Below are 27,648 nucleotides of genomic sequence, written 5' to 3'. Positions count from 1 at the left end.
TTAGACCTCAGTTGAGCAGCCTTGGTACTTGAGTTCTGGCTAAGAATGAATTCATAGTCAAAACTCAAACTATAAGAGAAAGTTTATTTAGAAAGCCACAGAGGTAGAAGAAGGGAGCCGTAGAAAAATGGGCTCAGGAAACAAGTTGCAGAGGCAAAAGAATCACCCTTGGAGCTTAGGAAAGAGAGGGATAAAGGTCGCGCCTGGGGGGAAGACAACCGGGAGGGGACAGGTGCGGTGTGGAGTACTCTCCAAAGGGAGCGTACTGGGTCCTCCATCGTAAAGGCTTTTAAAGGCGGTGATATGAGGGGAGTTCCCGGGGAGGGATATCCATCAGCTTCCCAGGAGTGTCCTTTCAGTGTCATGGTCTCCGCTGACTGGGCAACTCCAGGGCAGGTGGTCATGAGTCAGTGCAGCAGGTCCTGAGGTCAGCCATGACATCGCTTGTCTGGTTTTGCACGGGTGTGGCTGATGGGGTCTTTTCTGGGTCTGGAGCTGAAACACAACTGAGACCTAAATATGTAGGTCAGAAACTCACTGCCCAGGGAGCTTAATGCTTAAGGCCTATTCTCTGGCCCCCTTGCTCATTCTCCCTCTAAGGAGGTTAACCTGCATGACTAGGAACATGCCAGAGGAAAGGAGGGTCAGGGAAGGATTTGAACTGCATGACCAGCAATTTGAAAGGTCGAGGGGTCCAAACTCAAAAGGTTACCCTGTGGATGAGGTCCTTGTTTTCCCAGTTTTGTCCATGGCTAGGCATCCAGGGCTTTTACCCTGGTGACCTTCTTTACCTGGCCCATCGTCCTCGCTCTGCTCATGTCTAACTGCCCACCAGAGTTGAACCAAAGAATTTTACCAAACTTGGGCTGGCCACTGTGAGGCTTGACACAGTGATGGGGGGATTCAGTGACTTAAGGCTTTTTAAAGATGTGAATGACCCTCCCTGCCTCGTTCTGCGAGGGTTTCCCCCCACGTCCCCGGGCTGTGGGGGCTCTTGACATGACCCACAACCTCTGAAGACACTCTTCTCTTGATCCATTTTCCAGGCAAACAAAACAACAGTTTTCCCATATCAGTTGCTGCTCTTTGCGGTGGAAAAGTTATGTCTGGGGCAGTAGCATCAGTGACAAATCAAAGGATGGTAGCATTTATTGCCTTTTTAAATTTAGGTCTTTAGAATTCCAGTCAGTGAAATGGTTAAGTCTCATTTCCTGAGTCCACAGATTTGTAACCGTCTCCTTCTGTAGACAAGCCAGCCTGTTTGTTACTAAAGCGTGTATTTCTATGGGTTTTTTCCTCCTGATGGGCTCCTCATTTAGTTGAGATCAGTAACAGATCTTTTGCATTTGTGGGCCACTTCATCACAAATGCCTTCTCTCCTGAAACACTAAAGCCACAGTCTTTTCTTCACACTTGGAATTCAGTTGTATTTATTCTCCCCACTGTGATTCCCCCATTCACTCAGCAGCCTTTTCTCTAATTTTGCTTCTTCAGCTTTTAATCCATCTACTTCTTTTCCATTTCAGCAGACGCCACCCAGTTGCCCGCCCAGGTTCCATCTCCTCTCCACTCTTTTGGGAATTTCCTTCCTGAGTTTCCTCTGGTTACTCTACCATTCCTCTGGGCCAGTACATCTCCCAGGTTAGGTTGGGACACAGGTCACAGACGGTAGACCACCAGTCAGATCCAGTCAGATAGAACCCGTAGGCGTGTTTGGTTTGAACATCACGTTGCCCACCCACACAGTAGTTTACAGGTGTTTACTTAACCAACATAAATCAAGAGAATGCATATGAAAATCCAGATGACCAGCCTTGCTTGAAAAAATCGATTTGCTAACACAGGGCCAGCCTTCTTCCATGCAGACATTGGCCAGCGCTGCTGCCCTGTTAGATGAGAACACAGCGTCCAAGCTGCCTGGTCCCTCTGCTGCCTGATCCATGGAGGCACTCTGGTTTGACCTCCTCTCTCTTTCACACATGGCCCGTTTTTTTCATATACCCTTCATGGTACATCGCTGCCTCCTGATTCAAGTGTAAGTTCCTCACCTAGCGCTCCACAGTGTCCGGCAATGATTCTCAAACTGACAATGTATTAGAAACACTTCAGAGATTAAAGACTGATTCCCACTCCCCGCCCCGAGTCAATTCTGATTTGGTACTTCAGAGGGGACACTCAGAAAGATACATTTTTAACAAGAAATATCCCTAGGTAATTCTGATGCGTGTTCCAGGGTACATACTTTTTTAAGCTTAGTTCCAGTATATTTCAGTGTCTCTTGCTAGCCTTCCTTTAGTTTCATTTCCAGAATTACTAAACAAGGAGTTGATTGACCCAACTTGAGTCAGATAGCTTTCCTGTCCCCAACAGATGGCAGCTCCTACAAAATCCACATGGAACTAAGAAACAGAAGCAATTCCCAGCAGCACACAGCTCACTCTCCCCTCTGGGTTCTCTTGTCCCTGTCCAGGTGTCTGTCTTGTCCTCCCACCCTGGTAACCCTGGGAAGGCGGGAGCTGCTTCTCGTCAGCTGCCTCTCCCCAGAACTAACTGGTACTGGATTTTAGACACAGTAGATGTACAAATACCTATTTCTTTTAAACTGTTAATGTTTTATGTGTATAGTCTAAGGATGCAAACATTACGAAAGGATAATACAATGAAAACTGAGTCTTCCTCCTAATCCTTATGTCTTAATGAAGATAGGGGTCTGTCTATGGAACCAAGGCCTGTTTGTAACTTTTTATCTCCACAAATAGTTGCCTCCTATACATGGGTTGTTTTGTTTGTATGTTTGTTTTTTGTCATTTTACAGTAATATGTTATTCCATATCAGTCATCCCAAGATTATGTTGAATATTTAAATATCTACTCATGAAAACCTTGGATTAAGTAGGAAAGTGTTCCTGTTATTTTAAAATTTAGACTGTTGGGGGATGGATTGATTAAAGGATTTTTGCCTGAGAGGCAAGACTAGAAAGCAAGTCTTCTGATGCTCACCCCCATGTGTTCTACTCTAAGATGTCTATTATTTGAAATCACTGTTTATCTGTGGGGTGGCCAGGAATAGTGTCCTCCCTTGTTCACCACTTATAATTTATAAAAAGGTACATATATGAGAAGGTCTGCCCAGAGCTGGGGTTGAGGGTTCTCTGCAAACATATCTGGAGACTTTGGGCCTCAATGCCACCACAGTATTGCCGTAGAGATTCCCTGATCTGACACTCTTTTGCTATCAGATGCAAAAGTGCATCAGGAAGACTTCTGACCAGCACAGTTATTTAAAATTCTGCAGAGATTTACAACAGAAAGCAGCTGCTTTGAAATCCCCACTTTGAAATTTCAAGCTTTATACAATTGCATAATTATCACCTGCTTACCTCCTGTCAAGACATGAGTACAGCTCAAAGATCTGTTCAGATATCCAAGATTTAAAATGAAACACATCCTCCATTTCCCTTCTTCCTATTTCTTATCAGTAGAAAACTGTTGGAAATTTGTAGAAAGAAGACAGACAAAAGAGGTTTGGGATTTTATGTTGTCTTGAGAGGTGAATGCTAGGTTTCACAAGAGCTTCATAGAAACCAATTTTTTTGCTAAGAATGTCACTGTTATATTCATTTATGCCCCACATTCCCACTCTGAAAAGATGAGTGATTTTTTTTTAATTTATTTACTTTTTAAATACATTTGTCTCTGCCTCCCCCCGACCACTTTCCCTTGCCCCCTCCCACCTTCCCTCCCTCAGCTCTTCCCCTTTGGTTTTGTCCATGAGTCCTTGCTATATGTTCCTTGACTTTCCCCTTCCCTTCCCTTTCCCTGCCCCACCTTCCCTCTTGTCTCTGTTGATTTCTTTTCCTTCCAGTGTTGCTTGTCATATTTTCCTTGCATCTTTGCGTTGTTGGTTAGGTTCCGCTTATAGGTGAGATCATATGGTATTTGTCTTTCGCCCCCTGGCTTATTTCGCTTAGCATGATGCTCTCCAGTTCCATCCATGCTGTCGCAAAGTTTAGTACTTCTTTTTTTCTTTCTGCTGCGTAAGGTATTCCATTGTGTATATGTACCATGACTTTTTGATCCAGTCATCTACTGATGGGCATTTAGGTTGCTTCCAACACTTGGCTATTGTCAATTGTGCTGCTATGAACATTGGGGTGCATAGGTTCTTTTGTATTGGCGTTTTGGTGTTCTCAGGGTATAGTCCCAGCAGGGGAATCGCTGGATCAAAAGGCAGTTCCATTTTCAGCTTTCTGAGGAAATTCCACACTGCTTTCCATAGTGGCTGCACCAGTCTGCATTCCCACCAACAGTGGACTAGGGTTCCCTTTTCTCCACAGCCTCGCCAGCACCTGTTGTTTGTGGATCTGTTTGTGGTGGCCATTCTGACCGGTGTGAGGTGGTACCTCATGGTGGTTTTGATCTGCATTTCTCTGATGGCTAGTGATGCAGAGCATCCTTTCAAATGCCTCTGGGCCCTCTGTATCTCCTCCTTAGAAAAGCATCTGCCCAGGTCCTTTGCCCATTTTTTGATTGGATCGTTTGTCTTCTTGGAGTAGAGTCCAGTGAGTTCTTTATATATCTTGGAGATCAAACCTCTATCTGATGTATCATTAGCAAATATATTTTCCCATACGGTTGGCTCCCTTTTCATTTTGCTGATGTTTTCTTTCGCCGTGCAGAAGCTTCTTATTTTGATGAGGTCCCACTTGTTTATTCTTTCCTTTATGTCCCTTGCTTTAGGAGACATATCAGTGAAAAATTGCTGCATGGGATATCTGAGAGTTTCCTGCCAATGTTCTCCTTGAGGACTTTGATGGTGTTGTGACTTATATTTAAGTCTTTGATCCATCTTGAGTTTATTTTTGTGTATGGTGTCAGCTGATGATCCAATTTCAATTTTTTGCATGTAGCCGTCCAGCTCTCCCAACACCATTTGTTGAAGAGGCTGTTATTGCTCCATTTTATGCTTCTGCCCCCTTTGTCGAATATTAGATGTCCATAGAGACCTGGGCTTATTTCTGGGCTTTCTATTCTGTTCCACTGGTCTATGGGTCTGTCCTTGTGCCAGTACCAGATTGTTTTGAGTACGCTGGCTTTGTCGTAGAGTTTGATGTCCGGTATTGTGATCCCTCCTACTTTGTGTTTATTTCTCAAAATTGCTGTGGCTATTCGGGGTCGTTTATGGTTCCATATAAATTTTTGAAATGTCTGTTCTATTTCTGTGAAATACGTCATTGGTATCTTAATAGGGATTGCGTTGAATCTATAAATTGCTTTGGGTAGTATGGACATTTTGAGGATATTAATTCTTCCAATCCATGTGCACGGTATATGCTTCCATTTATTTGTGTCTTCCTTAATTTCTTTTTTCAATGTTGTATAGTTTTCTGCATACAGGTCTTTTGTGTCTTTGGTTAAATTTATCCCTAGGTACTTTATCTTTTTTCGTGCTATATCAAATGGTATATTTTTTCTGATTTCTTCTTCTTCTATTGCATTACTGGTGTACAAAAATGCCTTTGATTTCTGAATGTTGACTTTGTATCCTGCTGTTTTGCCAAATTCACTTATTAGGTTGAGGAGTTTTTTGGTAGAGTCTACAGGGTTCTCTATGTACACTATCATGTCATCTGCAAACAATGATAGTTTTACTTCCTCCTTTCCTATTTGGATGCCTTTTATCTCTTTCTCTTGTCTGACCGCTGTGGCTAGGACTTCCAATACGATGTTGAAAAGAAGCGGTGAGAGCGGACATCCTTGTCGTGTTCCCGATCTTAGTGGGAAAGCTTTCAGTTTTTGCCCGTTGAGTATGATATTGGCTGTAGGTTTTTCATATATGGCCTTTATTACGTTGAGGAATGCCCCATTTATTCCCATTTTGCTGAGTGTTTTGATCATAAATGGGTGCTGTACCATATCGAATGCTTTTTCTGCATCTATCGAGATGATCATGTGGTTTTTGTCTTTTCTTTGATTTATGTGATGTATCACGTTTACTGATTTGCGTATATTGAACCATCCCTGCATCCCTGGGATGAATCCCACTTGATCGTGGTGGATAATTGAAAAGATGAGTGATTTCTTGAAGTGAATGTGTACCATAATTTTTACAGAGGGCAAACGCTCATCAAAATAAATGAGGTCCAGCTTTGAGAGTAGAAATTAAATGTTCTCGTACTTTTTCAGGAATACGAGGCCATCAGGAACCATGAGCAACCCATTTGCACATCTTGTTGAGCCTTTGGATCCTGCACAGCCAGGGAAGAAATTCTTTAATTTGAGTAAATTGGACGATTCAAGATACGGTAGGTACACAGCCCTGTAATATAATTGCTTTGACAGCAGTTGGTATCTCAGTTGCCTAAGGATTATGGTATGTAATTAATTAGCCTTTTAGGAGGGTTAAAAGGAGGAGTAGCTGAGGATAAGAATGGCTGATTGATTGGTCTTGGGTTAAGCTTTCAAACACACACATCTTACATTTTTAAGTAGACAGTAATGATTACATACATGTAGTATTTATATAGCATCTTATGGTGTGTAGAGTGTTTGTACCTATGCATTATATCATTTAATCTGAACAACAACTCTAGAGATCATGTTGATAAAGTGTAAGAAGTCCTGAGGAAGCTGAATTCCCAGAGAGGGTCAAATGATCAAATAACAACTACGTGGGTAACAGAAGAGGACAAAAACACATCTTTTTTTTTCATTCCGAACCCTGTGCTTTTCTACCTTTACACTCTTCTCTTTTCCAGATAATATTGGTGAAAATTTTTCATATATCAGGATGGAACATTTCCTTTCTAAATAAAGTAGTTTCTCTTTTTTTTTTAAACTTCATTTATTTTTAGACAGAGGGAAAAGGAGGGAGAGAAACATCAATGTATGGTTGCCTCTCGAGCGCCCCTCACTGGCGACCTGGTCAGCAACCCAGGCATGTGCCCTGACTGAGAATCGAACCAGTCACCCTTTGGTTCCCAAGCCAGCACTCAACCCACTGAGCCACACCAGCCAGGGCACAAAGTAGTTTTTCTTATGAATTACCAGTTTTATCCTAGAAATCCCAGTTACCAGTGGCTGCACTATTTGCTGTCTGGGGTTTTATTTTCTTTGAAAGATGTCTATGACTATACTTTGGTCTTAATTATAATCATTGTAAAGGAGTTATTTTCTCACTTATTAAACAGTAGTTTCAAATAAAAAATATTACTGTGTGTGTGTGTGTTACTTGCTAACATATAGTTCAATAAATATCTACACTGATTTCTTTCATGGTGATTTAAGGGAAACCCTGTTATTGGAATCCAAAGCAGGGCAAACATTTATTATGAAAGGATTAACTGTAATATTTTATTTTTCCTAGTCTGTGGCTACTTTCTAGTACTGAATGTACCCTAAACCCATTCAATATCTTCATATTTTAATCTTTTAAGATCAGTTTTTATTTGCCCATTTTCCCTGTTGGAAGAATAGTCTGATGCCTTGTATCAAGCCTATACCGAGATTGGCTTAAAGGAGCTCTTATAAGAAGGTGCCTCATGGTTTTTGTTTTGTTATGCTTTCTCCGTTATCCTAGGACGCTTACCATTTTCTATCAGAGTTCTCCTGGAGGCAGCCATTCGGAACTGTGATCAATTTTTGGTGAAGAAAAATGATATTGAAAATATCCTAAATTGGAATGAAATGCAGCATAAGAACATAGAAGTGCCATTTAAGCCTGCCCGCGTCATCCTGCAGGACTTTACGTGAGCTTAATGTCACTTTGCTCTCTTCTCTGCCTTCCTTGTCAGACTTTAAAGAAAGTTTAAGAAAACAAGCAAACCTCAGTGACTATATAATTTATCACCCAATATCCAGACAATGTTGACAATGAAAGGGCACTATTAATCTTAGACAGCCAGAGATTGTTTCAGGCAAATGGGGATGTATAATCACTCCACCTTTTCCAGTGGCAAAGGTCATTCATGTCTTGGTCTTGAAGACTGTAGTCCTAGATATACTAGTCAAAGCTGAAAGAAAGAGGAGTAGAGTTATCTTGGAAGCTTTCCTCCTTGACGTCCTGTCACTGAGGGAAACAGATTTCAAACAGCTGTACTTGGAACATTGATGTGCAGCTCGCCAAGGGGCGGTATGTAGCCCTCAACACCTGACCTATTGCTGTTACGCCTCAGTTCACATCCTGCTGTTCCCAGGAACCTTGACTCCCCATCCGGTCTCTTTTTTTGTGACAGTTCTACCTTTCCATTTTGAAATAATAATTTATTCCTTCTAGACACCAAATTTTATTTTTCTAGAGGAAGAGCACTGCAGATTTTCCCTCTAACATAATAAAAAGGAAGGAGTCACTTATAAATTTGATTCACAGCCTAATTTTCTGAATTATATCCATTCCTTTAAGCTTGGTCTGAAGTTGAATGTGTGTCCATATATCTTCTCCAGATCTTTGCCAACCCACCATGTGAATGGGAAACAGTCACAGCAGTAAAAATTCCAGAGTTTTTAAGTGCCAGTTTCCCCATAGTTTCTCTATTTAGACCATATTGGTTGTTAACTTTAATGCAGTGCTAAAATTGCATATAGAGATATCATTCAGTCATGGCACTTACTACCTATGTGATTTCAGCCCAAGGAAATGTGTTCAGAAAGTTTCACTTAGTTCTAAGTCATTCATTATTAGCTCCACTGATGAGAGACTTTCATTGCCTGTTTTAGCCATGAAGACAAAAGTTGCGAAACTCAATTACATGTTGTTTGACAGATTTACTTTCTGCTTAATTTCTTCTTTTTGTAGAGGTGTGCCAGCCGTGGTTGACTTCGCTGCAATGCGTGATGCTGTGAAAAAGTTAGGAGGAAATCCAGAGAAAATAAACCCTGTCTGTCCTGCTGATCTTGTAATTGATCATTCCATCCAAGTTGATTTCAACAGAAGGTGAGAGATTAAGATGAATACTGGGGTTTTCTGCTTTGTGCAGAATCTTGGGGTATAAGTCTATTTTGCTTGTGTAGGTAGTTAAATAAATGAAGAAAATACTTAAAACACATCTTTAGGAAAACTCAAACTTAATATAGATTTCCAGTGAAGATTTGGGGGGGAGGGGGTAAATTTTTTTCTTAAATATTATTTTTCTTTCTTTTTTCCTACTTACTTCTTGGGGTGAGCAGCCTGTGTATAAATCCAGCTTAAAGCCTGGGTGAAAAACACTCACATGAACTTCTGCCATGAGAGTTTGTCAGTGCAAGTATATGTTTGACTTTAAAAGAGCTCTTTTTATTTGTTTGTTTGTTTTTTAACCACTGGATCCGTATTCTTTTTTTTTGGTCCCAAATAACTATTTCATATCTGGCTAGCCCTCTCCATGTAGGTTTTTATAATGCCTATGCCTTTCTTTTCCCTTGTTCTATCTTCTGTTGTTTGGGATATTCAGTTCACTCTTTCCCAAAATTCTTCCAATAACCCTAAAATCTCAGTGGCAGTCAACAAGAAGGATTTATTTCTTCCACTTCTCCAAGTCGGTTGGGAGGCTAAGAGATCTGAGCTGAGAGCAGGGGGCAGCTCTGCCTCCTCCAGCCCTGGCTGGGTGGACCGCTGCCACTGCGCATGTGCGGGAGGCCAGGCCAGCACCGTTCCGGCTGTGCTTCTCTTGGGCCCAGGCAGAAGGAGAAAGCAGCTGTTCTCTGAGGCTCGAGAGGCAAGTGGGGAGTCATGACATACTGAGGCCTAGATCAGGACTGACACAGGGTCACTTTTTGTCACAAGGACGTTACTCAAAGCAAGTCACACAATCAAGTCCAAAGTCAAAGGTGAAGGGGAGTATATTCTATATTTTGTGGAAGAAACTAAAAGTTGACACAAAAGGAGACAGCCGGATCCTGCCAAAAAGCTGGTATCTTCACCTAGAAGTATAACTAGGTAAAGTTCTTACCAACTATCAGTGAGGAAGGAAATAATTATTCTGCATATAATGCTGGGAAAATTATTTATTTGGTAGAGGGAGTAGTTCATATGAATTAAATCAGTAGTATTAAAAAATTAAATCATTCAAAATTGAGAAGGAATTTATAAATTGTCAACTGTCTTAATGAGAAAGACCCTTCTAAATTTTAAAGCAATGGATAAAGAAGAGGGTACAAAATCTATAGATTTAATGACTTCAAAGTTAACAGGAAATAACTTGAAATATATTTGCAACAAATATGACAAAGGCCCAATAGTCTTAATATATAGTATGTGTAGAAGGTACCTCAGGAATGGTGGTGTGAGGGGTCCTCCTGGTCTCTCCCTAACACACAAACACTGGGAGAGCCACACATTGAAGAATCTGAAGGCAAGTGAATCAGAGTGAAAGGAGGAAGAAGGGAAGGGGGAAGAACAGAGATAGGTGCCACAGGCACAGCCTGGAGCTCCCACGACTGGGAAGGGAATCAGGTTATAGCCTGCGAGCTCGGCAGTCCTGAGGAGTAGAGAACTAGAATCAGCATTCCTGCTTGAGTGGTCAGCCCATACCCCATCTGAACTCAGTAATGGGCAGAGACAAAACACAGAGGTAGGGCAGCTGTGGACAAGCAACCGCCATTACCTGCACTAAACAAAGCCACAGATCCTCATTGCCTCTCCTCGCCCTCCCCAGAGCTTGTTCCCTCGCCATCTTTCCAGAGCTCGGGAGCTTTTAGCTGCAGCCCTGAGGAATGGAAAAGCAGAAACATTCCTCCCTGAGCAGCTGGTGCACACTATGGTTAATCCCACAGATGGGTGGAAATACAGCTGAGTTCTGGCAGCTGCTGTTACTGGGAGGAGAACAAAGTCATATAAATACACAAATTGGCCTCTCCCACCCATCCCATCGTGACCCATTGCAGCTGAGTCCAGCAGAGGTGCCTGGGCCAGCTCAGAGAGTACAATGCTGCTGGCAGCACTGGAATTTCACATTTACCCCTCGGGTGGTGACCTGAGACCAACGTGTCCTGGTGACATAGGGGACATGCACCTCCCCAGGGAACACTGGGCATTTCTCACTGCCCTGCAGAGATCCCAGAAGCCAGAGCAGTTCAAGAGAAAATAAAGATGTGTGTCATTTTTCTACTGGAATACAAAAGAAAGACTTCTTCCTACCAACCTGCTAAATAGAGAAGAGCTAAACACTCCTTTTTTTAAAAAAATTGATTTATTTCAAATACATTTGTCTCTGCCTTCCCCCCACCACTTTCCCTTGCCCCCTCCCTCCTTCCCACCATCCCTCAACTCTTCCCCTTTGGCTTTGTCCATGAGTCCTTGCTATGTGTTCCTTGACTCCCCCCCTTCCCTTCCCTTCCCCCCACCCCCTTCCCTCTTGTCTCTGTTGATTTCTTTTCCTTTCAGTGTTGCTTGTCATATTTTCCTTGCATCTTTGCGTTGTTGGTTAGGTTCCACTTATAGGTGAGATCATATGGTATTTGTCTTTCACCCCCTGGCTTATTTCGCTTAGCATGATGCTCTCTAGTTCCATCCATGCTGTCACGAAGTTTAGTAGTTCTTTTTTTCTTTCTGCTGCGTAGTATTCCATTGTGTAAATGTACTATAGTTTTTTGATCCAATCACCTACTGATAAACACTCCTTTTAAAAGCAGATTTCATTCCCATAAATGCCAAGGCAGAGAAATAATTCATCAAGTACCATGAATAACCAAGGTATCAAGTCAGCTCTGAAAGAAAATGAAAAATCTCCAGAAAATAAAGACATGGAATATGTGAATTAAATGACAGAGAATTCAAGATTGCAGTAAAAAAAAGTCAGTGAGATACAAGAAAAGTTAATTAGGCAGTTTGATGAACTCAGAAATAAAAACAATGAACAAAAAGAGTACTTTACCAAAAAGATTGACACTTTTAAAATTTCAGAGCTGAACAACTCAGTAAAAGAGAAGAATTAGCTTAGAAAAAAGAGCCGACCAGATGGAGGCAACAATAGTGACATCGAGGGTAGAAACCTAGAAATGATACAGAGGGAAGAAGAGAGAGATTTGAGAGTAAAAAAAAGGAATGAAAGAACTCTATGAGAACTAGCTGACTCGATCTGAAAGAACAATATGAGAATGGTGAGTATAGCAGGAGAAGAAAGAGAGAGAAGGGAACAGAAGAACTACCCAAACAATAGTGAGAACTTCCCAAACCTATGCAAAGATTTGGATCCTTGAATCCAGGAAATTAGCAGAATACTAATTATCCCAATCAAAAAAAGGCCTTCTCCAAAGTATCTTATATTAAAACTGTCAAAAACTAATGACAGAGAATTTTCATGGCAGCCAGGGAAAAGACAGTAACTTATAAAGGAAAACCCACTAAATTATAGGAGTTTTCAGCAAAAACCCTACCAGCTCAGGAAGACTTGAATCAAATATCCAAACTATTGAAAGACAGAAATTACTATCTAACAACATTGTCTTTTAGATAGGAAGGAGAAATAAAGACTTTTCCAGGCACACAGAAACAGGGAATTTACCACCACAAACCCTGCATTACAGGAAATACTGCAGGTTATCTGAAATAGACATGTCAAAGGTGATTCATGGACAGACAGAAACATAAATTGCCATTCTTATTTAGAATAGGGTATTATATGCTTAAATGTAACATAAAGATTAAAACAGTAAAAACATTTTTAGAAAAGAGAAGAAGACATAGCTACTGCAATTTGGAAATGAACGCACAGCATAAAAAGGGATCATTTGTGACAACAAATACATAAAAGAGAAGGGAGTTAAAGACCTGAATTTGCACAGGGCAATGGAGGTAAGATGCAATCTGAAAAAAAATGACTACTGTATATAATAAACTGTCTTTTACATAAACCCAATGGTAACCACACACACACACAGAACTAAAACTGAGACACGTAACCTAAAAAAAACAAAGAACAGGAAAAAAAATTGTAGAATACCACCAAACTGAAATAACAGAAACACAAGAGAAAAAAATGGAGACAGAGTTACCAAAACATAAAATGGCTATAGGAAGATCTCCTACATTAATAATCACCCTAAATATAAATAGACTGAACTATCAATAAAAAGGCACAGAATACCAGATTGGATTAAAAACCAAAACCCAACCATATTTTGCCTTTAGGAGACACATCTCAGTGCAAGTAAAAGTATAGACTCAAACTGATGTATTACAGAATTGTACACTTGAAACCTATATAATTTTATTAACTGATGTCACCCCAATAGACTTAATAAAATTTAAAGAATATACATCCCCCTCCAAAAAAGAGTATATATAATCCATTTATAAAAAATAGTAAGACCCGATAGATACATGAACAAAGGAAAATTGACATTTTGCAGTAAAATAAAATACAAATGGTAAGCAGCTTATAAAGCCTTTTCAACCTTATAAGTCATAAAAAAGTAAATTTTATTTTTGAGATACTGTTTTATCAATATAGTTAAGATTAGAAAATAAACAGTATTAATTATAAAGGTGTCATGAAGGAACACATTAATACACTGCTGATAGCACTGTAATTTAGAAATGATGAAAGTAGTGTGTGTCAAGATCCTTAGAAACTGCGATAACCTTTGTCCTGAAATTTCCACTTCCAAGTTTACCCTTATAGATACAGAAGAAAGCTTAATGACTTAATAGCGTTCATTAAAGTATTTATAATAATGAAAATGTAGAAGAATTCTAAATGTACAATAAAGGAGAATGATTTATTAAATTATAGTACATCCTTATAGTGAATTATTAGATAACTTTTACAGTTATAATGTGCTACATAACAATTGGAACATGGATGGTTATGTCATGTAGCTCAATGAGTCAGGTGTAAATTGCGTATATAGAGTGATCTCAGCTAGATGGGAAGTTATACAGAGATTATAAGATTAGAAAGTGAGGTGATATACTGCAATTATTTTTGAAAATGCAATCATTCTTTAGTTTAACAATAAGAAGCTGTCATTTCATAATAAAATATCATGTAAGAATATGAAATAATACCTTCGAAGAGCAAAAGGAAACATTATTTGCTGCCTTGGGGATTTAAGCAGGTACCATGCACCCTCAAGAAAAATGTAGAAACTGGTCATTCTCAAATTCATGTTGCAATATCCAAACCAGATAAAAATCAAGTTAAAGAGAAATCTGCTTTGTCTTTAATTGACAGTTCTTAGAACAAGCAGACTGGATACTTGCCAGCTTTTTTCTTTCCTTTGGACTTTATATCCATCTTTGGGCAACATGTCTTTTTTTTTCTTTCTTAAATCACATGAGCATAATTTAACGTTTTGATTTCAAAGGAAAAGCTGAAAATATATACACAGCCCTGGTGGGGTGGCTCAGCTGATTGGAGCATCATCTGGTACACCAAAGGTTGCGGGTTCGATCCCCAGTCAGAACACATACCTAAATTTTTGGTTCCAACCCCTGTCAGGGCACATACTTAAGTAGCAGGTTCCAACTGCGGTCAGGGCAACTGATCGATGTTTCTCACATCAATGTTTCTCTCTCTCTCCCTCTCCTCTCTCTTCCTTTCCATCCTGGAGTGAGGATTTATATTTTATATTTTATATATATATATATATATATATATATATATATATATAAGATATATATATATCTGTGTGTGTGTATATATATGTGTGTATATATCTGTATGTGTATATATCTGTATATGTATATATGTGTGTATACACATATAGATACACACACGTACACAAAAAAATGCTATCCTATTGAAGAATAATGATGTTTCCTAAAGTCCCACTTCCAAAGTTATAAAAACTAGCCTCACAAACTCATAGCCAACTTGACCTTTCTTGGAAACTCTTATTGGTTTGGATGGATTTACCACATTTTGCTGGCCTGGGAGGTGAAACTGCTGGTAGAGACAAAATGGTAATTGTTTTGATGTATAAAGCCTTTGGACTCAATTCATAGAGCCTCTGACTTAAGCAGTTAATGATTTTTGGTTATCACCAAGGTCAGTGTGATTTTTTTTTTTTTTTACTCTTTAAAACTTAACATTCATCAACCCTGGTTTTAATTTTTTATGGACATTTTTCATTTGTGCTGGAGTACAGAAAACATTATTTTGAAAACAGCAAAGTCCAGGGGTAAACTTGGATTCCAAATTGATGTCCAAATCTAGCAAGCACTTTTCTTTGGTAATTAAAGAGAATATTTCTGTTAGAAATGTTTTTGTTGGTGGTGTTTTGTTTTAATTTCTTGAGTTTGGTTTTGCAATTTGACCTCCTGGTCTCTTTCCTTGTGTTTGTAAGGAATGAAATGTGGTATGTCTCAACCTTTGTGGAACTATGTGCTTATTTCCAGCTGTTTCCAGAAATGAAATAGAAAAACTGGGTAAAAGGTGGTAGGGTGGTAGATTTTCTCAGTTAAATATTTCTAAACTCTGCCTGGTTTGAATAATAACTTGCCTCACACTACCTTTAGGAATTGAGGATCAAACTAACACATTATTTTAATGTTTTACAAAGTCATCTCAGAAATAACCATTTCTTAAATCCCAAAAAGAATGTTGTAACAATTTCCAACTAGCTTTCATGAGTGTGAAAACTATTTCCTCTATAAATACTGTTTGTGGATTTCTAGAGTACCATTATATATGATAATGAGAAACTTTGGAATACATCCAAATCTAAATTTAAGTTATATAAGTAAGGAGAAATGTCCTCTTTAGTCTGTGAAGCCACCATATTTAGAGACCTAATTAAAAGCTCACTAGATGGGGTGAATTTTAGAATATTCTGAATGATGTAAAAATCTGAATTCCAGGTCTGTTTATTCATGTCACTAACTAGAACTCAGTTAATTGAGCCAAGGTTAGCAAACTGATATTTTATTTTCATGAGTGAATAGGTTATTTACCTGGAGTTAATAGATCATAAAATAGCCTAAGCATTTCTGACTTCTTGTCCTATAAATGTGTAGTTTATAGCAAACTGACACCTCCTGCATTCTCTGGGGTAAATGTTCCACTCTGTCCCTGCTCCTGCTGTGAGAAGCTCAGATACCCTGCTGGTACTACAGGCAAGGGGACAAAAGATAATGAATGACTGGGAGTTCACAGGTGCTCTGAGCACAGCTGAGGTGATGGGGGTGCCATAGGCAGCAGCTGCATATGTTTTGGAATAATGTTGCAAGACGCTTTAAAAAAAAATCACTCCATTTAACAGACCTGTGTACCAGTGTTTGTTCAAGAAACAGGTTAGCTTAGAAGAGGAGAGAGATTAGTAAACACACAACTTGAATGCAGTTCGTAGATACAGTAAACACAGAGAAGATGCAAATTATCCTGACTGTCAGAGGTCCTTCCAGCAGTTATCACTTGATTTAGGTCCTGTAGGGTGTTTATCCCAAAGAAGAACCAGAAAAGAAATTCCACACTGAAAGAAGAGAGTGTGCAAAGGCATGAGGAAAGGGATCTGGGGTGAGTGTGAGGGCTGTGGTGTGTCTAAAGCTGAATGTACTGGATTAGAGGAGAGGACTTACAAAAGAAGGTTAAGGACAGATTGAAGGACTTTTTTAAAGCAAGAGATTTGGACATTATTTAGAAAATGGGAAGCCATTGGCAGATTTAAGATGGGTCATGATCTGTATTTTAGGAAACTGATTTTGGTGACATTACAAAAGAGGCTGAATAGACAGAAATGAGCGAGGAGGCTAATTTCTGGAATAAAGGCCTTGAGCACAGCTGCTAAGTGGTATAGCTGCTAATATAGCTGCTAAGTGGTATCACAGGAGATCGTTAGGTAAAGACAGATCGAGACGAGGACAAGATTTAGGAAAGAAGGGTTTGCCCGTTGAGTGTGTGGTGCCTGAGGTACTCCTGACACAGATACCCAGGACACATTGAGAATGTAGATCTGGGCCTGAAGAGACAGGAATGGGAAGGATGGAACCTTCAGTGTACTCGCGTGAAGGAGATGACTACCTTGCGGGAGAGCTGCACCTGGTCCAGAGGGTCCAGGGGGTCTGCTGACCTGCAAGTCAGCAGTGGGGTCCTGCCCTTATTCCACTGTAGTAGGATCTCTCCTTTCTCTATTTGTTCCTTTTGCTTTTCTCTAACACATACACACCTTCACAGATTTTCATTCTTCACGTCAGGAATCAAAACTTCTTCTGTAAAGGATCAATATTTCAGGCTTTGCTGGCCACATACTGTCTCTGCACATATTTTTTTTTCAGCCTTTAAGAATGTAAAAATATTGTTTGCTTCAGGGCCAAACATACAGGTATTGGGTTGCGTTTAACCTGTGCGCTGTAGTTTGCAGACCTCTGAGGTAAGGCACTCTCAGGGATTGATTCCATTAAACAGCTAACACTCTTCTTGGAGGATATTCACATCAGGAGAAAAAGAGGGGAAAAAATCAGCATGGTAACTGAATGTGTTTTTGTAGTAAATAATAAGTGTCTCCGGTTCTTTTCTTCGCAGAGAGCATCTACCCATTTTTATCAGGTTGACTCTCCCTTACCCTTCATACATTGATGTCGTTTCCTTTGGAGGGCATTCCTGAGCTCTGCTCTGAATTCATGTCCCTTTCTAAGTGCTCTTGGCATGGTGTATCTCCCGTATCATGATATTGGTAATTACATTCCTGTAATTGCCTGCTTGAATTCTCTCTCTCTTACCAGACCCTGAGCTCCCAGTGGCCAGTGCACATGCTGCTTTGAACCATTGTATCCCTTGAGCACCACCATGTGGCCTTAGGTGGGCTCTATAGATCATTAATGAGTGAAGGGAAAGGATGGATGAGAATATAGTGGTTAAAGTAGAGGTCCCAGGACCACCCCACCTGGATTAAGCTCTGTAATTTACGTGTATCTGACCTTGGACAAATTACCTAAACTTTCTGTGCCTCAGCTTCCTCTTCTACACATTGGGGCAATAATAGTACCTTTTTCAAGGGTTGTTATTGAATGAGTTTGTGTGTGTAAAGCACTCAGTGCCTGTGACATAATCTTGCACTTTAGCTGCTGCTATTACTGTGGTGGTGGTTATTCCCGTGACCACTGTTAATGGCTGCTGTTTTGGTAACTGCAGCTACAGGGCGGCAGAACAGCTTAGGCATCAACAAGCATCAGACTGCTAGGATTTCAGTTCCAGCTCCACTATTTACTTGCTGTGTAGTCCTGAGCAAGTTTCTTACCCTCTCTGTATCTGTTTCCTCTTTTGCATATTGTGAGTATTAGTTCCACCTAACTCAAAGGGTCATTATGGAGACTAAATGAGAAAATAAATGTAAAGCCTTTAGAATAGAGGCTGGTTTGTAGTAATGTCAGTAAGTGTTAACTATTAATGAAGTCAGACTTGGATCTTAGCTTTTAATTTTACTATCCTTTCCTGTATTCACTCAGTCAAGATATATAGTTTATCAGTGTATTCTGTGTGCCAAACCTGCAGAGTTGCAACTATGACTTACTCTACCTTGACTCAAAACAATTTTGTTTGATTATAAAAATCTTGAAAAGTTCCTTAAAGCCCTGTATTTCTGGTGTTGTTCCCAATGGACTGAATGAGTAAACCTCAGCATACAGTCTGGGCTTTTCAGACATTCCTGGGTGGCCCCATCCTCCTCATGAACCTCTGTTCAAGAGATAGATTATGTTTCTGTAAATGTCTGTCCCTCCTGATGTCATTTGCTCCCTGTCTCCCAACATAAACAGATAAAAGTGCCATCCCAGCCGTGGCTCAGCCCCAAGAGGAGTTATAGCGGGGTTGTGAATGACAAAGGAGTGGAGAAACAGAGGCTATTTAAATATCTAAGCTTCTATTGTCATCATAGACCCCTTGAGTCTGTTCCTATGGGTCAGACTTTACGATTGAATTAGCTTTAAATTAAGTTCACTTAATATTTTCTACCCACAATGTTTAGAGGGAGTGTAGGAATCACTTAATCAAATAACAATTATTCTTTTTTACTTTTGCTGATTATCTCTCCTTTTCCATGTGAATGGATGTCTAATACCCAGCAGACCTGCAGATAAAATTACCATTTTATTTATTCATCACCAGTAAATTTGACAAATAACATTTTAAGCCTTAAAATTTATATATTTAGGTTTTTTTTTTCTCTGACAGGGCAGACAGTTTACAGAAGAATCAAGACCTGGAATTTGAAAGAAATAGAGAACGATTTGAATTTTTAAAGGTATAACAGAGTTTGGTTCCCTTGGTTGATATTTTATGTCTTTGGGTATGAGGGAGAGGTACGTAGTAGTGTGCCAGGCATTCATAGTGTCCTTTCCATTTTTCCATACTAGTGGGGTTCACAGGCTTTTCAGAACATGCGGATTATTCCCCCGGGCTCAGGAATCATCCACCAGGTGAATCTGGAGTATTTGGCGAGAGTGGTATTCGATCAAGATGGATATTATTACCCAGACAGCCTTGTGGGCACGGACTCGCACACCACCATGATTGATGGTTTGGGTGTTCTCGGATGGGGTGAGTGTCCTTCCATATCTGCTGTACTATAGCGTGTACTTGAATATATGTTGGTGCTAGTACATCCCAGTAGCATGAATTTGCATGATCACAGGTATCCAGAGGTATTTTTGTCTGTTTTGTTCCAGTGCCCAGAAAAATACCTCATGCCTTTGTTTTGAAGAATGAACTGGAATAAGGAGTTAGGGACATTTAGAATGAGTGAAAATGACCTGTGGTGTTGGTTAAAAATGGAGATTCCTGAACCCTAGTCCACTTGGTGTGGGACTCAAGGGAATTTTGATACAGGTGTTCGGAGACCACACTTGGAGAAACACTTACTAAAATTTCTGTGGAGAGAAATAGGGAAAAGATAATTGCTCTTTTTAGAAATGTTAACCCTTTACTAGTACAACATTGTAACTGGGTTTATTACCTCTTATTGACTTTGAATTATGCATGAGGGATGTGGTGAGAAATAATCAAAGCATTATTTTATCCTGCCATTCCATGCAGGTGTGGGTGGGATCGAAGCAGAAGCTGTCATGCTGGGCCAGCCAATCAGCTTGGTGCTTCCCCAGGTGATTGGCTACAAGTTGAAGGGAAACCCCCACCCCCTGGTGACATCCACCGACATCGTTCTCACCATCACCAAGGTAACACATGCTGCCTCTTCTGTGGTCTTGGAATCACAGTGACAAACAGGGAAGAAATACATGGTTGAGTCCCTCTTGGTCTCCCTGTGTCCTGGAAATGCTAGAAAACCCTATGTTGGTGACTTTAAAATGAGATGGGATAAGGGAGAATTCTGTGGTTAAGTAGTAGGTAACTACGTTCATTTTATTTTTCTATTGCTGCATGAAACTTTTTCTTTAAAAAATTTTTTTGAAGTTATGAAATAGTTCAAATACACAGAAGAGAAAGTGATATTCACATGCCTACTACATAGACTTAACAGATAACATTTTGCCATATTTGTTTCAGAGATGTCTCCGTGTATTTTTTAAGAAATAAAATGTATTATTTCTGGTTTAAGCCTTTCCCCCATTCCTAGAAATAAGCGCTATCTTGATGTTGTAAGAATTATTTCCATGCATCTTACTACACTTTTAGTACATTTCCCCCATGGTTTTTCTTTATGTGTAAAAGACAAACATTTTCTGTGAATAATGTGAGACTTATTAAATTCCCTTCTCTATATTATAAGTTGCGTTATTGTAACAGATGTTTCTCCAAACTGGAAAATACTGTTTTTTTTTCCTTTTTCTTTAGCCCTTTTAGGAAATAATTTTTTATGTGATTTGCTTACTTTGCAAAAAGACAGTTTTATTTTTAAACAATTATTAGAAAAGTAATTTCTTATCACAAACATAATTTTTTCTGGTTGTATAGGTTGCAGACTTGGGGTATTTGGGATGGACACTAGACTGGTAAAGGCCGAAAAAGTTTCTTTGATGTAATCTTTATGGAATTTGGAATTGGATTTATTTGAACACACTGCTTTATAATAGATGTCTGTGTATTGTTCTTCAAATGTGGAGGAACATAAGGCTTGTATACAAAATTTGGCAAATTTCACATACCCAAAAGAGCCCCTCCCTGCGGCGGTCCATAATTCACGGAGCTGGCTTCCTGTAGGCGCAGGTCAGTCACTGAGGCCGCAGCCCTGGCCAGAGGCTGGCTGGGCAAACATCAGACTGTCTGCATATTTTGGTTACATTTGACTGGTACCTGCGTTTAGGAAATTTGTTCATTATACCCTTGAAAACAGCCATTTATTTACTCAACTAATACAAGTCATTATTTATTTAAGTTAAAAAAAGTTTCCTTTTTAGCACTTCTAGGCATTTCCAATGACCTCATTAGAGAGAAAGAGTATTTCTTTAACAACTTTTCTTAATATTGTTATTTCTATTTATGGCATTACTTTTTTTGGAAAAACTATTTTGCCATAATTTTAGATTTATAGGAGAGTTCATGTAAAGCTAATTAACAGAAAGTTCCTGTTACCTTTCTCTCGGCTTCCCAAAATGTTACCTTACGTAACCGTAGCACATTTATCAAAATAAAGACAGTGACATTGCTATAAATGACACTATTAACTAAACTAGAAACTGCTCCAGTTTTTTTAGTAATCTCCCTTTTCTGTTTCAGTCTCCAGTCCAGAATACCATGGTATATTTAGTTGGCATTACTTTTTAAGCTTTATTTTTTAAAGTAATCAAAAACATGTTGTGCTGACTTATTGTTTCTCTTTACTCACGAGGTTAGTGTATAAGAATTGCAATGTGATAATAAGGTGATAGTTCTGCATTTTAAATATGGTCTGTCAACTCTGTAACCTTCCCATTCTGCTGCTCAGCACCTCCGCCAGGTTGGCGTAGTGGGCAAATTTGTTGAGTTCTTTGGGCCAGGAGTAGCCCAGTTGTCCATTGCTGACCGAGCTACGATTGCCAACATGTGTCCAGAGTATGGAGCAACTGCTGCCTTTTTCCCGGTTGATGAAGTTAGTATCAAGTACCTCGTGCAGACAGGTAAGTGTAACACTGTGAAAAGCAGAGGGCCGTTCATAAAATTTTTAGAACACTGAGAATCAGAGAGCTGTCTTCTGTCTCTCGCCCTCGGTGTGCACTGCATCAGATTCACAGATTTTTTTCCATATCTCTGTGGAGTCAGAATAATTGTTGGAATTCCAGAAGATGTGAGGTAGTCATGGTATGGCCAACAGAAAGCTCAGATACTCAGGAAGCCTAGATATTTATACTGGCCTCCTACTAATAGTTATTTGACATGAAACAAGCGATCTTAGTAATGGTGAAGATTGTCTGCTGAGTGCCAGGCACCTGGTACGCATTTGTTCTCATCCTTTTTACAGATCCATAGAATAGACTGATTGATTAATTAACTAATAGGAGAGAAAACTAATGATTAGAGATGTGGCAGCAAATATCCAAAGCTACTAAATAGTGGAGTTAGAATCCAGACCTGAGGCCACCAAGCTTTAAACAGAGACAGCACCTGGTCACAACGCTCTTTGGACCTTTCAGAAGGTAAAATGAAAGACTGCATCTGGAGCCATTTCAAAGTGTCAGTGGTTCTCTAACTCTGTGCATATTTGTTTAGAAATTTGACTTTAACTTTGAGAAAGATTTTCTTTTAATTTTGCAAGTTTATTTTTAAAATATTAAATATTTATTGTCATTTATTATCAATATCTGGTCTCAGTCCCAGAGATACAGTAGTGAACAAGTCAACAAATAAATACCTAATATTTATATGACATTGTATTTATAAGATAATGGAGAAGAGAGTATGAGGGATGGTTGAATAGCCTGATGGTGCTATTTTATACTTAAGAACGTCAGCAAAGGGCTCTTGGAAGTGCAACTTGAACACATGTTGGAGTAAAGTTGGGAGAACAAGCCATGTGACGTGGTGAAGGAGGTGTTTTCCAGGCAGGGGGGACAACGCATGCAAAGGCCCAAGAGAGAGAGGACAGCAGAGGGGCCTCTGTCACTAGAGCCCAGGGTCGAGGCCACAGGAGGTGAGATGCACGCAGGCTCATAGGCCACAGTGATCAGTCAGTATTTTATCCTAGGAAGTCTCTGAGTCATCTTGAGCAAGAAGGTAACATGAAATAATTTTATTTTTAATACTTCATTCTGTGTGACAAAGATGGAGGGGGGCATTTTGTATATCCAGGTGACTCCTAAAATTACAACTAAGTTATTAAGGAGAAAGGAACAGACAAACTTCAGTTTTCTCTTCTGTATCCAGCAGTTGCTACAGTGGCAGGTGTTTCTTTTGAAATAGAAATAGTAGGCACCTAAAGTAGGAATTAGTTCACATGTCTTAGTGAGGTCTCAAAAGAACCTGACAGACTCCAAGGAAACCCAAGCCTTCTTGATTTTCCTGAGGAAAATCCTCCTGAAGTAGTTAAGATTGTAATGAAAAAGCTTGTTTAAAGAAGTTTTTATTAAATACAACCACACTGGAATTGATTAAGTGATACCTCCCTTGATCTCCAAAGGATTTGAAGTGAAAAAGATAAAGAAATTTTTTTTTAATTTTTGTTTTTTGTTCAAATACATTTGTCCCCACCTTCCTGCCACCATTTTGAGAAATTAAAGAACAGAATAAATAATCGAGGTAATAAACCTAAGGAAGAGAAGGAAGGGATGGTAGGGAAGAGAAAATATATCCAGAGCTGAGATTAGTTTCTGTAGCTCTAGAGGTGGCCGCTAATCTTAGTGATCCAGCACCAGATTTGAAGTACCTATTAAATTGAAACAAATATACCCCTTTAGAGACTCATTCTGCTTTGATGAGGCCCATGATGAAAGCTGATAACCTTTATGATTAACTTAAAAGAAACAGGCAAACAAAAAATATTGATGTATTGTGGATCCAAGAAGCGAGCTTTCAAACAGTCTTATTCAACCGTCAGAGAAATGGGTGGACTGCATGCCCATTGGGCGTCCTTCATGAGCATTATCTTCGACAACCACGGCCTTGTGATTAAATGCAGAGCATTCAGGGTCACGTTCCTGGTGATAACAGCTTTGTGAGTTAAGACTTTAGACTTTGGAGTTAAACTCAGGTTTGGATTCTGGTTCTGTCATTTACTGGCTGTGTTCCATGTGAAAGTTACTTAATCTTCTTGAGCCACTATTTCCTCATCTGTGAATGAGAATAGTAACAGTAGTTGTCTCATAAGGTCATGATAAAGGATTAAAGATTGAGATGCACATTTACAGGAAGTGCTCATAGCTGGAAAAGTGTGTTGGGAGTCAGGGTGGATTATTATTTTAATAATAATAGGGGTGTACAGAGGCCTAGAATCTTCCTAACTAAGGAGCATAATGAAGAGAAAGGGGAGTGCTTACTGGTAAGACCAGAATGTCACAGTCTCTTCCTTAGGAACCACAGATCAGTCAGTGGACCCTAATAAATAGCAGATCAGCTAGAGTCAGACAGTTAGCTCCAGTGCTGTGGTATCACCAGAGCTATTATGTGTAAGTGAAATATGTATTATCTATGTAATTGCTGGTGGAGGCAATAGCTTATAGTCTTTAACCAGGAAATATTAACATCTGTTACTTGTTACCTCTTAAAATGCCCATTTAGGTCGTGATGAAGAAAAGGTAAAGCACATTAAAAAGTATCTTCAGGCTGTAGGAATGTTTCGGGATTTCAGTGACCCCTCTCAGGACCCCGATTTTGCCCAGGTATGAGAGCACCTTCACCAAAAATGTGTTTCCTCTTCCTGAAGGTGTGATTCTAGCTGTGTATGGTTTTTCTTGGGGTGGGGGACAGGGCGCAGTGTACTTGTAGAAAATTAGTTATTGCCAAGTCATCTCAGGAGAACAGGGCGTTCAAAGGCTAAAAAGCCAAAAAGATAAGGAACTGTAAATGTAACAAAACAATGTAACTTCTTCCATTCCTCCTGCCCTTTAGGTTGGGTTGGGTGTGCTCCCCTCTTTTGAACAACCTATTTACTTCTCTTATGGAGAAGCTCTTGGAAGAAGAACTTCACTAGAAGGACTAGAGCTATTTAAAGGCCAGACTCATCTTTTTTAAAGTTGGGGAAAGATAAGGAGATGCGAACATATCAATTAGTTCCGATTTATCCAGTGACTTACCCTTCATTCATTTTCAAGGGTGCACATTGATTCCACATTTTTCTCAGCAGCCAAGATTAGAGAGAACACTAGAAGTGGGACTCTCATTTTCTTTCATTTGACATTGAGGGAAGGAAATGCTCCATTAGACTGAGGCCAATTTCCTGGCACTGATGTCTTAATGGCTGCATCCCTCCCAAATCATCTTAGAAAAAGTACAATGGTCTGCGTATCATTTCAATAGAAAACCCATCCCAGAATGACTTAAAATAAAATAAAAAGGATGGATGAGCTGCTTTGCAAAGATAGGTGTGCGGGAGACACTGGGCAGCAGCTGCAGTGCCCGTCCTGGTCTTTGTGAGAGGTGGCAAGTGATCATCTTCAGCTTTGACATTCATCCCTTGAGTATTAAAATGAACATTGACTTCTGTGGTTTTGAGTGTAGTGGTTTGTTTTGTTTTTATTGTTATAATGTTTTAAATTCTCTGGCATGGCTTAATGTCAGTTCCACATTCCCTTTTCTTTTGGGGGGATAGGTGGTGGAATTAGATTTGAAAACAGTAGTGCCTTGCTGCAGTGGACCCAAAAGGCCTCAGGACAAAGTCTCCGTGTCAGACATGAAAAAGGACTTTGAAAGCTGCCTTGGAGCTAAGGTAAGTGCCCGGGGTGGAAATCCTCCCCAACCCTGGTCTGCACCATGCTTGGTTTTTTTTTTCAGTGCCAGGGCTTCTTTTGGCCCCACTCAATGATGCCTCCTCCTGAAGCCTGGCAATGAGGGTGTTTCCTCTCCATTTTGAAGTCATTACTGCCTCCCCCACTAACCAGGAGCCAGCTTCCTGAGAGCACTTGATCATCTGTAAACATAATTCAACCCACCTTTTTAAAAGCATATCTACTTTTCACTTGACTCTTACCATGTTGTTCACTCTACTTGCCCGGGGTTTTCTTGCCATTGCACATTTGTTCATTCCATCCCCTGCCTGCATGCCTCTTCCCCATCTGCATGCCCTGACCTGTCAGCTCCTCCCCATGTGGCCTCAGGTCTTGGAGCAGAAAGTCATCTGTCCTTCATTTGAACATCCCTCGCACTTGGTCTGAAACCCTTTGATGATGGCATTCCATATTCTTTTAAGTTAGATTTTATACACACATATATGTGTGTGCGCGCACATGTATGTATATATGCACACATACATATATACATCTATCAATTCATGTATGTATACCTATATGTATATACGTATATTTATATAAATATATTTGTGTGTGTGTGTATATACATGTATATGTATATATAGACAAGTATATATAGACACGTAAAATATACATGTACTTTTATATATGTATACATAAATAGATGTGTGTGTGTGCGTGTATATATTTTTTTTTCCTTCCTATAGCAAGGGTTTAAAGGATTCCAGGTTGCTCCAGACCATCATGACGACCATAAGACGTTTGTCTATAATAACAACGAATTCAGCATTACTCATGGCTCTGTGGTGATCGCCGCCATCACTAGCTGCACAAACACCAGCAATCCGTCTGTGATGTTAGGAGCAGGTTAGTGCATTTGAAGTCCTTTTAGCCCTGTGGACGCGCAGGTGGAAATGTGCCTCAGGGGCTTAACTGAGTTCTGCAGTGGTTCCCTGAGCCTTATCTTTTCCCAAAGCAGGGATTTATTGACCCAGAAATGTTTACACAATAAACAGTGTACAAAGCAAAGTATTTAAAGTGGAATACATAATGCATAATCGTCTTTAGAATTAACACAGAAAAAAATAGAAGAAAGTAAAAAAACATGAATTTCTAGTAAAGCCTAGAATCTTGTGTCAGATGTCAGGGGAAAAAAAACTGTTTTCCCATCACAAACTGTTCTCTATAAAATCCAATAGGCCTTTTTGTACAGTGGGATTTAGTCTGTCTTAAATTTATTGTGAAGTGTACCTGAATTAGGGCACAGAGCTTGATGAAACTCACCTGTCTTTTATGCAATTTTGAGTAAGTAGTTAACATCTACATACAGAGTTGCATTAACATAAAGTCTCTTTAGTTTCCAAATTTTTGAGCATCCCCTACAGTTTCTCTTGTGCCTCTGTGTCCATAGATCATGGAGTTATAACAGTCCCTTCTTTATGATGTGGACAGTGCATAAGGAACACCTTCCTTGTCTGGGAATCCATCTCTTGCCAGCTAAGCCATTTTTGTCTGGTGCAAACCACTTTCCTTAAGACAAGTCACCAGCTTGTCTGTAGCTTTTTGTCTCTTCATACCCCCACTCCTCATTTCTTTTTTACTTCTGTGACACGTCCTAAGACAGAGTACCCAGTGTCCCTACAATTATCCGTGTTTGCTGAATGAAAGTCCAGTGGGCCAGGAGCTCTTAATCTTCTACTTAAATTTCTGAGAGGGAGCCTTGGCCTGAGTGGCTCAGCTGGTTGGAACATCATCCGCTAGACTGAGGGGTCCGGGGTGCAAGTCCCAGTCTGGGCACACATCCAGGTTTCAGGTTCAATCCCTGCTTGAGGCGCAGACGAGAAGGCAACCAATCAGTGTTTATCTCTCATCGATGTTTCTCTCTCCCCCTCCCTCTTTCCCTT

General features: G+C 39.8%; 1 protein-coding gene across 1 annotated transcript in view; it reads left to right on the top strand.

Annotated features, from left to right (window-relative positions):
• The window catches only part of ACO1 (aconitase 1), a 61,362-nt gene that overhangs the window by 16,822 nt on the left and 16,892 nt on the right, over positions 1-27,648 (top strand). Inside the window, exons 2-11 of the mRNA XM_054588110.1 lie at positions 6,187-6,305; positions 7,580-7,748; positions 8,795-8,932; positions 19,086-19,155; positions 19,268-19,451; positions 19,947-20,086; positions 21,793-21,964; positions 24,558-24,658; positions 25,588-25,704; positions 26,452-26,611. Coding sequence (XP_054444085.1) covers positions 6,209-6,305; positions 7,580-7,748; positions 8,795-8,932; positions 19,086-19,155; positions 19,268-19,451; positions 19,947-20,086; positions 21,793-21,964; positions 24,558-24,658; positions 25,588-25,704; positions 26,452-26,611 — 1,348 coding nt within the window. The 5' untranslated portion in view covers positions 6,187-6,208. The remainder of the gene's footprint in view (positions 1-6,186; positions 6,306-7,579; positions 7,749-8,794; positions 8,933-19,085; positions 19,156-19,267; positions 19,452-19,946; positions 20,087-21,792; positions 21,965-24,557; positions 24,659-25,587; positions 25,705-26,451; positions 26,612-27,648) is intronic.

This window comes from Pteronotus mesoamericanus, unplaced genomic scaffold (genome assembly GCF_021234165.1).
Source record: "Pteronotus mesoamericanus isolate MK-2021 breed Mesoamerican mustached bat unplaced genomic scaffold, CSHL_Meso_final scaffold_125, whole genome shotgun sequence".
Taxonomy (NCBI): Eukaryota; Metazoa; Chordata; class Mammalia; order Chiroptera; family Mormoopidae; genus Pteronotus; species Pteronotus mesoamericanus.
Note: the sequence above shows the minus strand (reverse complement) of the source record. Positions and strands in the feature narration are given on the sequence as shown.